This window comes from Colias philodice, chromosome 13 (assembly GCF_061535455.1).
Source record: "Colias philodice isolate Cphi_HAF_F1 chromosome 13, ilColPhil1 Martin Lab GWU primary, whole genome shotgun sequence".
In the NCBI taxonomy this organism is placed as follows: Eukaryota; Metazoa; Arthropoda; class Insecta; order Lepidoptera; family Pieridae; genus Colias; species Colias philodice.
In genome coordinates, this window is record NC_143098.1 from 10,001 (window position 1) to 24,325 (window position 14,325).

General features: G+C 46.7%; 2 protein-coding genes across 2 annotated transcripts; both read left to right on the forward strand.

Annotated features, from left to right (window-relative positions):
- Positions 1-3,329: 3,329 nt before the first annotated feature.
- On the forward strand, positions 3,330-5,289 carry LOC149483119 (uncharacterized). Its single transcript, XM_089702901.1, has 2 exons — positions 3,330-4,229; positions 5,236-5,289. Exons 1-2 carry the CDS (start codon positions 3,333-3,335, stop codon positions 5,287-5,289), a joined length of 951 nt encoding a protein of 316 aa, XP_089559027.1. The 5' UTR covers positions 3,330-3,332.
- A 3,614-nt stretch (positions 5,290-8,903) lies between these two features.
- LOC149483120 (uncharacterized) lies at positions 8,904-10,187 on the forward strand. The gene has a single exon (XM_089702902.1). It carries the CDS (start codon positions 8,907-8,909, stop codon positions 10,185-10,187), a length of 1,281 nt encoding a protein of 426 aa, XP_089559028.1. The 5' UTR covers positions 8,904-8,906.
- The last annotated feature ends 4,138 nt before the right edge of the window (positions 10,188-14,325 follow it).

Below are 14,325 nucleotides of genomic sequence, written 5' to 3' on the forward strand. Positions count from 1 at the left end.
CCTAACCTAACCTAACCTAACCTAACCTAACCTAACCTAACCTAACCTAACCTAACCTAACCTAACCTAACCTAACCTAACCTAACCTAACCTAACCTAACCTAACCTAACCTAACCTAACCTAACCTAACCTAACCTAACCTAACCTAACCTAACCTAACCTAACCTAACCTAACCTAACCTAACCTAACCTAACCTAACCTAACCTAACCTAACCTAACCTAACCTAACCTAACCTAACCTAACCTAACCTAACCTAACCTAACCTAACCTAACCTAACCTAACCTAACCTAACCTAACCTAACCTAACCTAACCTAACCTAACCTAACCTAACCTAACCTAACCTAACCTAACCTAACCTAACCTAACCTAACCTAACCTAACCTAACCTAACCTAACCTAACCTAACCTAACCTAACCTAACCTAACCTAACCTAACCTAACCTAACCTAACCTAACCTAACCTAACCTAACCTAACCTAACCTAACCTAACCTAACCTAACCTAACCTAACCTAACCTAACCTAACCTAACCTAACCTAACCTAACCTAACCTAACCTAACCTAACCTAACCTAACCTAACCTAACCTAACCTAACCTAACCTAACCTAACCTAACCTAACCTAACCTAACCTAACCTAACCTAACCTAACCTAACCTAACCTAACCTAACCTAACCTAACCTAACCTAACCTAACCTAACCTAACCTAACCTAACCTAACCTAACCTAACCTAACCTAACCTAACCTAACCTAACCTAACCTAACCTAACCTAACCTAACCTAACCTAACCTAACCTAACCTAACCTAACCTAACCTAACCTAACCTAACCTAACCTAACCTAACCTAACCTAACCTAACCTAACCTAACCTAACCTAACCTAACCTAACCTAACCTAACCTAACCTAACCTAACCTAACCTAACCTAACCTAACCTAACCTAACCTAACCTAACCTAACCTAACCTAACCTAACCTAACCTAACCTAACCTAACCTAACCTAACCTAACCTAACCTAACCTAACCTAACCTAACCTAACCTAACCTAACCTAACCTAACCTAACCTAACCTAACCTAACCTAACCTAACCTAACCTAACCTAACCTAACCTAACCTAACCTAACCTAACCTAACCTAACCTAACCTAACCTAACCTAACCTAACCTAACCTAACCTAACCTAACCTAACCTAACCTAACCTAACCTAACCTAACCTAACCTAACCTAACCTAACCTAACCTAACCTAACCTAACCTAACCTAACCTAACCTAACCTAACCTAACCTAACCTAACCTAACCTAACCTAACCTAACCTAACCTAACCTAACCTAACCTAACCTAACCTAACCTAACCTAACCTAACCTAACCTAACCTAACCTAACCTAACCTAACCTAACCTAACCTAACCTAACCTAACCTAACCTAACCTAACCTAACCTAACCTAACCTAACCTAACCTAACCTAACCTAACCTAACCTAACCTAACCTAACCTAACCTAACCTAACCTAACCTAACCTAACCTAACCTAACCTAACCTAACCTAACCTAACCTAACCTAACCTAACCTAACCTAACCTAACCTAACCTAACCTAACCTAACCTAACCTAACCTAACCTAACCTAACCTAACCTAACCTAACCTAACCTAACCTAACCTAACCTAACCTAACCTAACCTAACCTAACCTAACCTAACCTAACCTAACCTAACCTAACCTAACCTAACCTAACCTAACCTAACCTAACCTAACCTAACCTAACCTAACCTAACCTAACCTAACCTAACCTAACCTAACCTAACCTAACCTAACCTAACCTAACCTAACCTAACCTAACCTAACCTAACCTAACCTAACCTAACCTAACCTAACCTAACCTAACCTAACCTAACCTAACCTAACCTAACCTAACCTAACCTAACCTAACCTAACCTAACCTAACCTAACCTAACCTAACCTAACCTAACCTAACCTAACCTAACCTAACCTAACCTAACCTAACCTAACCTAACCTAACCTAACCTAACCTAACCTAACCTAACCTAACCTAACCTAACCTAACCTAACCTAACCTAACCTAACCTAACCTAACCTAACCTAACCTAACCTAACCTAACCTAACCTAACCTAACCTAACCTAACCTAACCTAACCTAACCTAACCTAACCTAACCTAACCTAACCTAACCTAACCTAACCTAACCTAACCTAACCTAACCTTAGAAATGATCAGAAAGACTGTGGATGCAAAGGACGGATGGGTGAAAGTAGAGAGGGTAAGAAAGGTGAAGAACAGGAAGGTGGTCGTCGGCTGTGCGAATGAGGAAGAAAGAATCAAGGTGAAGGAAAGGCTGAGAAAGAATGAGGGATTAGTAGTGGAAGATGTAAAAAATAAGAGCCCTCTACTAGTCTTCAGGGATGTAATGAAATGCGAAGTTGACGATTTCGTCACAGCATTCAGTAATCAAAATGCAAGCATCCTTGAGGGCCTGAAGGGGGAAGAGAGAAAGGTAGAAGTAGCGTACGTGATGAAAGCAAGGAACCACCTCCAGAACCACGTAGTGGCCAGGGTGAGTCCACAGGTATGGAAGAGATGCACGAGTGAAGGATACGCCCATATAGGGCTAAGTAGAGTGAAAGTGATGGATCAAAGTCCGTTAGTGCAGTGCTCGCGCTGTCTTGGGTACGGGCATACGAGACGAATGTGTAGGGAGGAGAAGGAACGATGCAGCCACTGCGCCGGTCCTCACATGAAGACCGAGTGCGACAAGTGGCTGCGGGGAGAAGTGCCTCAATGCATCAACTGCATAAAGGCTAAGAAAGGCAGCGCAGAGCACAGCGCCTTTGACAGAGAGTGTACGGAAAGAAAGAGGTGGGATGCTCTGGCCAGATCGGCGGTAGCGTATTGCTAAGGTTGCCCAAGGTGAGTCCTTCCAGTACCGAATGCTGCAGGCCAATCTCCAGCGGAGCCAAATCGCCACACGGGAGCTACTGCTCGAAGCCACCAAGCGTAAGGCATGCGTAGCATTGCTGCAAGAGCCCTACGTTGGTGGGGCGAAAAGTATGAGGACATACAATGGAGTGAGGATCTTCCAGAGCGAAGGGGAAGGGGGTGGAGCAGTAAAGGCGTGTATTGTGGTACTCGACGACACACTGGATGTCGAACTACATACACGCCTTAGCAGTAACAACATCGTTGTGGCCACTCTCAGAACCAAAGCCTGGGAGATGATTGTAGTGTCCTTCTACTTCGAGCCCGATAAACCAGTGGGGCTCTACCTGGACCATCTTAGGCGGATAGGGAGTGAGCTGCGTATCCATAGGATGGTCCTGGGAGGCGATGCGAACGCAAAAAGCCCGTGGTGGGGTGGCGAAATGGAAGACTCGCGAGGAAGAGATGTGTCTGCTGTACTGGAAGAAATGGGAATGCACATACTCAACACCGGGGACATCCCTACGTTCGATACCATTAGAGGTGGGAAAAGGTACTCTAGCTACGTGGATGTGACAGCGTGCTCCGACGATCTGCTGAACCGAGTGGACAACTGGAGGGTTGAGGAGAGTCTCACGAGCTCGGACCACAACGGCATATCCTTCGGCATCAGACAACATAAATCCACAGGCACGAACATAATACGAACTACACGCATATTTAACACACACAAGGCAAACTGGACTCAGTTTCATGAGAAACTGACCCAGCTGATGTCGGACAGACAATTAACTATACAAGACATAGACACAATACACAGCACACAACAAATAGATGACGCAATAGACAGATACACTGAAGCAATCACACAGACATGCAGAGACACAATGCCGACCAAAAAACACACACAGAAATTCACCCTGTCGTGGTGGAATGATGAGCTCGCGCAGATGAAGAAGCAGGTGGCCACGAGGAGACGCAGGATCCGAAACGCAGCACCTGATCGCAGAGACCGCGTGGTTGGATTGTACCTGGAAGAAAGAGAGATGTATGAAAAGGCAGTGAAAGAAGCGCAAGAGAAGAGTTGGAAGGAGTTTTGCCGGAAACAGGATAGGGAGGGGGTCTGGGAGGGCATCTACAGGGTGCTTAATAGAGCCACAGGGAGAGAGGAGGATCTGCCCCTTTCGAGGGGCGGTGAGACCCTCGATGCCCGGAGCTCGGCAGAACTGTTGGCGGAGACCTTCTACCCCGAGGACCAGGAAAGTGGTGAAAGTGGGGGACATCGTCGGGTGCGCGGGTGTGCGGAGTCCTTGGACACCGAACCACCGGCGGGCCCGGATGACCCCCCTTTCATCATGGAGGAGTTGAAGAGAGCCGTAAGGTCCTTCAACCCCAAGAAGGCCCCCGGGGCGGATGGCCTCACGGCCGACATCTGTCAGCACGCTGTGGATTGTAACCCGGGATGGTTCCTTGCCTTGCTCAACAGATGCCTCTCTGCCGCCTACTTCCCCGCACAGTGGAAGTGGGCGACCGTGGTTATACTGCGAAAGCCGGGCAAGGAATCATATCGGGTACCGAAAGCCTATCGACCGATCGGCCTCTTACCTGTTCTCGGCAAAATCTTCGAAAAGATGCTGGTCGGCCGACTCAGGTTTTACCTGTTGCCCAAAATAAGCCCCCACCAGTATGGCTTTATGCCACAGAGGAGCACCGAGGACGCCCTCTATAGACTAGTGAACCACATCAGAAATATGAGGGAGGAGAAGAAGATTTCTGTTGTGGTATCGCTGGACATAGAGGGAGCCTTCGACAGCGCCTGGTGGCCAGCCATAAAGGTGCGGTTGGCTGAAGTTGGGTGCCCGGGGAACGTGAGGCGGGTGATCAGCAGCTACCTGAGTGAAAGGGGAGTGAAAGTTAGATATGCGGGCGTGGAAGTGAGTAGGGGGACCAGCAAGGGGTGCGTGCAGGGATCCATAGGTGGACCAATCCTGTGGAACCTCTTGCTGGACCCTCTGCTATGGATGCTAGAGGAGATGAAAGTATTCTGTCAGGCGTTCGCCGACGACATTGTGTTGGTCTTTAAGGGTGACACGGCCCTTGAAATTGAAATGGAAGCTAACCGTGTCTTAAATGCAATAGATGAATGGGGAAAGGAAAACAAACTAAAATTTGCACCGCATAAAACTTGTGCCCTCCTTTCCACGAGGAGATTAAAATATGACGTGCCACGGCTCGCTATGGGGAATGTGGAAATAAAATATTTTGACCATATAAAAATATTGGGCCTAACAATAGACAGCGGCCTCACCTTTAACGCCCACGTCGGGGCTGTATGCCAAAAGGCAATAGCCCGGTATAAACTCTTGGCTAAGGCAGCCAGAGTTGGTTGGGGACTTAGCCCAGATATTATTAAGACTATTTATATAGCTGTTATTGAACCGACTATTATGTATGCATCGGCAGCGTGGGCACCCACAGTGGAAAAGATGGGGGTCCAAAAAAGGCTGAACACCGTGCAACGGGGTTTCGCCCAAAAAATCTGCAGAGCATATCGGACCGTCTCCCTGAACTCAGCTATGCTGTTGGCTGGGATACTCCCCCTTGATCTCAGAATCCTCGAAGTCTCGAGATTATATGGGATCAAGAAGGGGGTGTCGCACCCAGCGTTGGGAGACAGGGAGGTGGAAAGAATGGCTCCGGCGATTGAGGACCCACATCCGGCAGAGCAGGAAGGGCTGGGGTTCGGGCTGGTGGACGAGGACTCGTATTCCGACGTGGCTGATAGCCACGTACATAGGATCTACACGGACGGCAGCAAGATTGAGGGTCGAGTCGGAGCCGCCCTTTCCGTATGGGAGGGGGAGGCCGAGACGAAGGCCGTCAAGCTTGCTTTGCCGCCGTATTGCACCGTCTACCAGGCCGAACTCCTAGCGCTCCAAAGAGCAGTAATTAGAGCCTGCAAGAGTGGAGTGTCGAAGGTCGGCATCTTCAGCGACTCCAGATCGGCCCTCCAGGCAGTCACACTCGGTTCCCCCCACCCCCTTGCTGTGCAAACAAGGGCGGCCCTCCGAAAAGCTGCTTCGCAGAGGCGGGAGGTCGCTCTGTTTTGGATCAAGGCGCACGCAGGGCTAAGGGGGAACGAAAGAGTGGACCAGTTAGCCAAGGAGGCCGCTCTGGGGTCGAAGAAGAAACCCGACTACGATCTGTGTCCTGTTTCATTCGTCAAGCGTATCCTGAGACAGGATACGATCGGGGAATGGGACAGGAGATATGATGTGGGGGAGACGGCTGGAGGCACGAAGCTCTTTTTCCCAAGCGCTGCTGCTGCATACAAAATAGTACGGAAAATAGACATCACACACCACACCACACAAGCACTGACTGGACACGGTGGATTCGCCTTCTACTTGAACAGATTCAAGCTGAAGGAGAATCCATCGTGCCTGTGTCAGCCCGGAGTCGACGAGACGGTTTCTCACCTGTTGCTCGAGTGTCCGATTTTTGCAAGAGATAGATATGTTATTGAGCAAAAATTGGGCATCGCGATGACGGGTGAGAATCTGCCCGCGGCCCTGGGGGATGATACGAGAACTGAATTCTTGGAGTATTGCGAACGAATTGTGAGGGTGGTTAACAAAAGACACTGTGATAAGTTGTGATGTTAGGGTTAAGTTTTATAAGTGTTGTGCCGTATTGTTTTATTTCTTTTTATTGTAATGTTTTTAATATAATATGTAAATTTTAAATGCAATATTTAATTTTAGTAGGTATATTATTATTATCTTGGAAATTTCATTGTAAATTTTAAATTGTATTAAGTATTTACTTTTAATTGTATTAATTTATTTTATTTTATTTTTTATTATTCTCAGTGCAATGTTTTTAATTAATGTAAGTTTTTAAATGTAATATTTAATTTTGGTATTTTATTATTGAATTGGAAATGTTATTGTAAATTGTTAAATTGTATTTTCTATTTTAAATTGTATTCATTTAGGCCTAATGTATTAATAAATAATAGTGTGGTAATTATTTGATTAAAAGCAAAATAAACATCTCTGGACAATATTCCAGAGGAAAGCACACAACACCCTGTGATGGCGGGTGCTTTTAATTAAAAAAAAAAAAAAAAAAAAAAAAAAAAAAAAAAAAAAAAAAAAAAAAAAAAAAAACCTAACCTAACCTAACCTAACCTAACCTAACCTAACCTAACCTAACCTAACCTAACCTAACCTAACCTAACCTAACCTAACCGAGCCTGCAAGAGTGGAGTGTCGAAGGTCGGCATCTTCAGCGACTCCAGATCGGCCCTCCAGGCAGTCACACTCGGTTCCCCCCACCCCCTTGCTGTGCAAACAAGGGCGGCCCTCCGAAAAGCTGCTTCGCAGAGGCGGGAGGTCGCTCTGTTTTGGATCAAGGCGCACGCAGGGCTAAGGGGGAACGAAAGAGTGGACCAGTTAGCCAAGGAGGCCGCTCTGGGGTCGAAGAAGAAACCCGACTACGATCTGTGTCCTGTTTCATTCGTCAAGCGTATCCTGAGACAGGATACGATCGGGGAATGGGACAGGAGATATGATGTGGGGGAGACGGCTGGAGGCACGAAGCTCTTTTTCCCAAGCGCTGCTGCTGCATACAAAATAGTACGGAAAATAGACATCACACACCACACCACACAAGCACTGACTGGACACGGTGGATTCGCCTTCTACTTGAACAGATTCAAGCTGAAGGAGAATCCATCGTGCCTGTGTCAGCCCGGAGTCGACGAGACGGTTTCTCACCTGTTGCTCGAGTGTCCGATTTTTGCAAGAGATAGATATGTTATTGAGCAAAAATTGGGCATCGCGATGACGGGTGAGAATCTGCCCGCGGCCCTGGGGGACAAAATGAGGAATGAATTTCTGGAATATTGTAAGTACATTGTTGGGGTGGTAAACAAAAGAAACTGTGATAAGCTGTGATGTTAGGGTTAAGTTTAGGATAGTTGTGCCGTGATAATTTGTATATTTATTTGTATTGGTTTTATTGTATTTTTTTATTTTTATTGTAATCTTTGAATTGTAAATTTTAATGTGATCTTTAATAATTGTATTTTATTATTATTTTTGAAAATTCTATTGTATATTGTAAATTCGTATTTTAAAATTTGATTGTATTTTAATATTATGTGCCCATATTGTAAATAAAGAAAATTGTGTTTATTATTTGATTAAAGAAAATTAATGTCTCTAGACTATACTCTAGAGAAAAAGCAGACAACACCCTGCGATGGCGGGTGCTTTTATAAAAAAAAAAAAAAAAAAAAAAAACCTAACCTAACCTAACCTAACCTAACCTAACCTAACCTAACCTAACCTAACCTAACCTAACCTAACCTAACCTAACCTAACCTAACCTAACCTAACCTAACCTAACCTAACCTAACCTAACCTAACCTAACCTAACCTAACCTAACCTAACCTAACCTAACCTAACCTAACCTAACCTAACCTAACCTAACCTAACCTAACCTAACCTAACCTAACCTAACCTAACCTAACCTAACCTAACCTAACCTAACCTAACCTAACCTAACCTAACCTAACCTAACCTAACCTAACCTAACCTAACCTAACCTAACCTAACCTAACCTAACCTAACCTAACCTAACCTAACCTAACCTAACCTAACCTAACCTAACCTAACCTAACCTAACCTAACCTAACCTAACCACCTAATAGTGTTAAGTTGACCATTCTTAACTATCAGTGACCTATTAATATTTTATATTATATTTTTATATTAATATTTTATACCTTATATTTATATCTGTGATATTAATTTTTAATTGTAATTATTGACTGGTATCTCCCCTATTGGGGGACCTAATAGTGTTAAGAATAATTATTATTATTGACAGGGGTTTTTTTTTTTTTTTTTTTTTTTTTTTTTTTTTTTTTTTTTTTTTTTTTTTTCCCTAAGTCATCATGATCCACACTCCCCAGAGGCGTGCCAGTGACACGTTCACTATCTCCGAACCAGTGAAGAAGCCTGCAACACCTAAAAGTCGGACTGCAGAAGGGAAAGCCCTTCTGCTGAAAGGGAAAGCCCACCTGCGGGAGTCCCGAAATCTAAAGACTGATATAAAAGACGGGGTAATTACGGCGCTAGAAAGGATGTATGAAATAATAAAAGATATTGAATTTGAACTCACCAATGCCAGGGCTGGTAGTGGAGGGCGTAGTGGGGACCCTATACATCCCCCCCCGCCATCCGATGCTGGCCCCAGCGTAGTTGACGACGCATTGGTGAGAAATCTGGACCTAAGTGAAGGAATGAAAGAAAGTATGAAAGAGATGATGACAAGAATGGAAGATATGAGAGTAAGCATGCGGGAGAATGAAAATAAAATGGACAAATTAAGCTCGCTTTTGGAGGGCAACATGACTGTCGCCAAAACGGCGAGTTATGCGGGCGTTGTCTCGAAGGGAGTCATAGAGAAACTCCCCGAAGCAAGAGCCCTGCATTCGGTCATGGTGTCATCCAAAGACGAACAAGAGACGGGTGATGAGGTGTTAGAAATGATCAGAAAGACTGTGGATGCAAAGGACGGATGGGTGAAAGTAGAGAGGGTAAGAAAGGTGAAGAACAGGAAGGTGGTCGTCGGCTGTGCGAATGAGGAAGAAAGAATCAAGGTGAAGGAAAGGCTGAGAAAGAATGAGGGATTAGTAGTGGAAGATGTAAAAAATAAGAGCCCTCTACTAGTCTTCAGGGATGTAATGAAATGCGAAGTTGACGATTTCGTCACAGCATTCAGTAATCAAAATGCAAGCATCCTTGAGGGCCTGAAGGGGGAAGAGAGAAAGGTAGAAGTAGCGTACGTGATGAAAGCAAGGAACCACCTCCAGAACCACGTAGTGGCCAGGGTGAGTCCACAGGTATGGAAGAGATGCACGAGTGAAGGATACGCCCATATAGGGCTAAGTAGAGTGAAAGTGATGGATCAAAGTCCGTTAGTGCAGTGCTCGCGCTGTCTTGGGTACGGGCATACGAGACGAATGTGTAGGGAGGAGAAGGAACGATGCAGCCACTGCGCTGGTCCTCACATGAAGACCGAGTGCGACAAGTGGCTGCGGGGAGAAGTGCCTCAATGCATCAACTGCATAAAGGCTAAGAAAGGCAGCGCAGAGCACAGCGCCTTTGACAGAGAGTGTACGGAAAGAAAGAGGTGGGATGCTCTGGCCAGATCGGCGGTAGCGTATTGCTAAGGTTGCCCAAGGTGAGTCCTTCCAGTACCGAATGCTGCAGGCCAATCTCCAGCGGAGCCAAATCGCCACACGGGAGCTACTGCTCGAAGCCACCAAGCGTAAGGCATGCGTAGCATTGCTGCAAGAGCCCTACGTTGGTGGGGCGAAAAGTATGAGGACATACAATGGAGTGAGGATCTTCCAGAGCGAAGGGGAAGGGGGTGGAGCAGTAAAGGCGTGTATTGTGGTACTCGACGACACACTGGATGTCGAACTACATACACGCCTTAGCAGTAACAACATCGTTGTGGCCACTCTCAGAACCAAAGCCTGGGAGATGATTGTAGTGTCCTTCTACTTCGAGCCCGATAAACCAGTGGGGCTCTACCTGGACCATCTTAGGCGGATAGGGAGAGAGCTGGGTATCCATAGGATGGTCCTGGGAGGCGATGCGAACGCAAAAAGCCCGTGGTGGGGTGGCGAAGTGGAAGACTCGCGAGGAAGAGATGTGTCTGCTGTACTGGAAGAAATGGGAATGCACATACTCAACACCGGGGACATCCCTACGTTCGATACCATCAGAGGTGGGAAAAGGTACTCTAGCTACGTGGATGTGACAGCGTGCTCCGACGATCTGCTGAACCGAGTGGACAACTGGAGGGTTGAGGAGAGTCTCACGAGCTCGGACCACAACGGCATATCCTTCGGCATCAGACAACATAAATCCACAGGCACGAACATAATACGAACTACACGCATATTTAACACACACAAGGCAAACTGGACTCAGTTTCATGAGAAACTGACCCGGCTGATGTCGGACAGACAATTAACTATACAAGACATAGACACAATACACAGCACACAACAAATAGATGACGCAATAGACAGATACACTGAAGCAATCACACAGACATGCAGAGACACAATGCCGACCAAAAAACACACACAGAAATTCACCTTGTCGTGGTGGAATGATGAGCTCGCGCAGATGAAGAAGCAGGTGGCCACGAGGAGACGCAGGATCCGAAACGCAGCACCTGATCGCAGAGACCGCGTGGTTGGATTGTACCTGGAAGAAAGAGAGATGTATGAAAAGGCAGTGAAAGAAGCGCAAGAGAAGAGTTGGAAGGAGTTTTGCCGGAAACAGGATAGGGAGGGGGTCTGGGAGGGCATCTACAGGGTGCTTAATAGAGCCACAGGGAGAGAGGAGGATCTGCCCCTTTCGAGGGGCGGTGAGACCCTCGATGCCCGAAGCTCGGCAGAACTGTTGGCGGAGACCTTCTACCCCGAGGACCAGGAAAGTGGTGAAAGTGAGAGACATCGTCGGGTGCGCAGGTGTGCGGAGTCCTTGGACACCGAACCACCGGCGGGCCCGGATGACCCTCCTTTCATCATGGAGGAGTTGAAGAGAGCCGTAAGGTCCTTCAACCCCAAGAAGGCCCCCGGGGCGGATGGCCTCACGGCCGACATCTGTCAGCACGCTGTGGATTGTAACCCGGGATGGTTCCTTGCCTTGCTCAACAGATGCCTCTCTGCCGCCTACTTCCCCGCACAGTGGAAGTGGGCGACCGTGGTTATACTGCGAAAGCCGGGCAAGGAATCATATCGGGTACCGAAAGCCTATCGACCGATCGGCCTCTTACCTGTTCTCGGCAAAATCTTCGAAAAGATGCTGGTCGGCCGACTCAGGTTCTACCTGTTGCCCAAAATAAGCCCCCACCAGTATGGCTTTATGCCACAGAGGAGCACCGAGGACGCCCTCTGTAGACTGGTGAACCACATCAGAAATATGAGGGAGGAGAAGAAGATTTCTGTTGTGGTATCGCTGGACATAGAGGGAGCCTTCGACAGCGCCTGGTGGCCAGCCATAAAGGTGCGGTTGGCTGAAGTTGGGTGCCCGGGGAACGTGAGGCGGGTGATCAGCAGCTACCTGAGTGAAAGGGGAGTGAAAGTTAGATATGCGGGCGTGGAAGTGAGTAGGGGGACCAGCAAGGGGTGCGTGCAGGGATCCATAGGTGGACCAATCCTGTGGAACCTCTTGCTGGACCCTCTGCTATGGATGCTAGAGGAGATGAAAGTATTCTGTCAGGCGTTCGCCGACGACATTGTGTTGGTCTTTGAGGGTGACACGGCCCTCGAAATTGAAATGAAAGCGAACCGTGTCCTAAATGTAATAAATGAATGGGGAAAGGAAAACAAGCTAAAATTTGCACCTAATAAAACTTGTGCTCTCCTTTCAACGAGGAGGTTAAAATTTGACGTGCCACGGCTCGCTATGGGGAATGTGGAAATTAAATACTTTTCTCAAATAAAGATATTAGGCCTAACGATTGACAGCGGCCTCACTTTCAACGCCCACGTCGGGACGGTATGCCAAAAGGCAATCGCCCGATATAAACTCTTGGCTAGGGCAGCCAGAGTTGGTTGGGGACTTAGCCCAGATATTATTAGGACTATTTATGTAGCTGTTATCGAACCGACTATTATGTATGCATCGGCAGCGTGGGCACCCACCGTGGAAAAGATGGGGGTCCAAAAAAGGCTGAACACCGTACAACGGGGCTTCGCCCAAAAGATCTGCCGAGCATATCGGACCGTCTCCCTGAACTCAGCTATGCTGTTGGCTGGGATACTCCCCCTTGACCTCAGAATTCTCGAAGTCTCGAGACTATATGGGATCAAGAAGGGGGTGTCGCACCCAGCGTTGGGAGACAGGGAGGTGGAAAGAATGGCTCCGGCGATTGAGGACCCACATCCGGCAGAGCAGGAAGGGCTGGGGTTCGGGCTGGTGGACGAGGACTCGTATTCCGACGTGGCTAATAGCCACGTACATAGGATCTACACGGACGGCAGCAAGATTGAGGGTCGAGTCGGAGCCGCCCTTTCCGTATGGGAGGGGGAGGCCGAGACGAAGGCCGTCAAGCTTGCTTTGCCGCCGTATTGCACCGTCTACCAGGCCGAACTCCTAGCGCTCCAAAGAGCAGTAATTAGAGCCTGCAAGAGTGGAGTGTCGAAGGTCGGCATCTTCAGCGACTCCAGATCGGCCCTCCAGGCAGTCACACTCGGTTCCCCCCACCCCCTTGCTGTGCAAACAAGGGCGGCCCTCCGAAAAGCTGCTTCGCAGAGGCGGGAGGTCGCTCTGTTTTGGATCAAGGCGCACGCAGGGCTAAGGGGGAACGAAAGAGTGGACCAGTTAGCCAAGGAGGCCGCTCTGGGGTCGAAGAAGAAACCCGACTACGATCTGTGTCCTGTTTCATTCGTCAAGCGTATCCTGAGACAGGATACGATCGGGGAATGGGACAGGAGATACGATGTGGGGGAGACGGCTGGAGGCACGAAGCTCTTTTTCCCAAGCGCTGCTGCTGCATACAAAATAGTACGGAAAATAGACATCACACACCACACCACACAAGCACTGACTGGACACGGTGGATTCGCCTTCTACTTGAACAGATTCAAGCTGAAGGAGAATCCATCGTGCCTGTGTCAGCCCGGAGTCGACGAGACGGTTTCTCACCTGTTGCTCGAGTGTCCGATTTTTGCAAGAGATAGATATGTTATTGAGCAAAAATTGGGCATCGCGATGACGGGTGAGAATCTGCCCGCGGCCCTGGGGGATGAGACGAGAACTGAATTCTTGGAGTATTGTAAATACATTGTTGGGGTGGTTAACAAACGAAACTGTGATAAGCTGTGATGTTAGGGTTAAGTTTTATTGTTGTGCCGTACTGTTTCAATTGTATTTTATTGTAATGTCTTAATTAATGTAAGTTTTAAATGTACTTTTAATTGTATTCATTTATTTTATTTTATTTTTTATTATTCTTATTGCAATGTTTTTAATTAATGTAAGTTTTTAAATGTAATATTTAATTTTAGAATTTTATTATTAATTTGGAAATGTTATTGTAAATTGTTAAATTGTATTTTTATTTTAAATTGCATTCATTTAGGCCTAATGTATTAATAAATAATAGTGTGGTAATTAATTGATTAAAAGCAAAACAAACATCTCTGGACAATATTCCAGAGGAAAGCACACAACACCCTGTGATGGCGGGTGCTTTTTAATTTAAAAAAAAAAAAAAAAAAAAAAAAAAACCTAACCTAACCTAACCTAACCTAACCTAACCTAACCGACTGATATAAAAGACGG

Excerpts from the sequence above, each read along its gene's own strand:
- LOC149483119 (XM_089702901.1), top strand. The coding sequence starts at position 3,333 with ATGGTCCTGGGAGGCGATGCGAACGCAAAAAGCCCGTGGTGGGGTGGC. Across the intron at positions 4,230-5,235 it reads AAAGTGGGGGACATCGTCGG|ACAGCGGCCTCACCTTTAAC; the intron begins GTGCGCGGGTGT and ends GCCTAACAATAG.
- LOC149483120 (XM_089702902.1), top strand. The coding sequence starts at position 8,907 with ATGATCCACACTCCCCAGAGGCGTGCCAGTGACACGTTCACTATCTCC.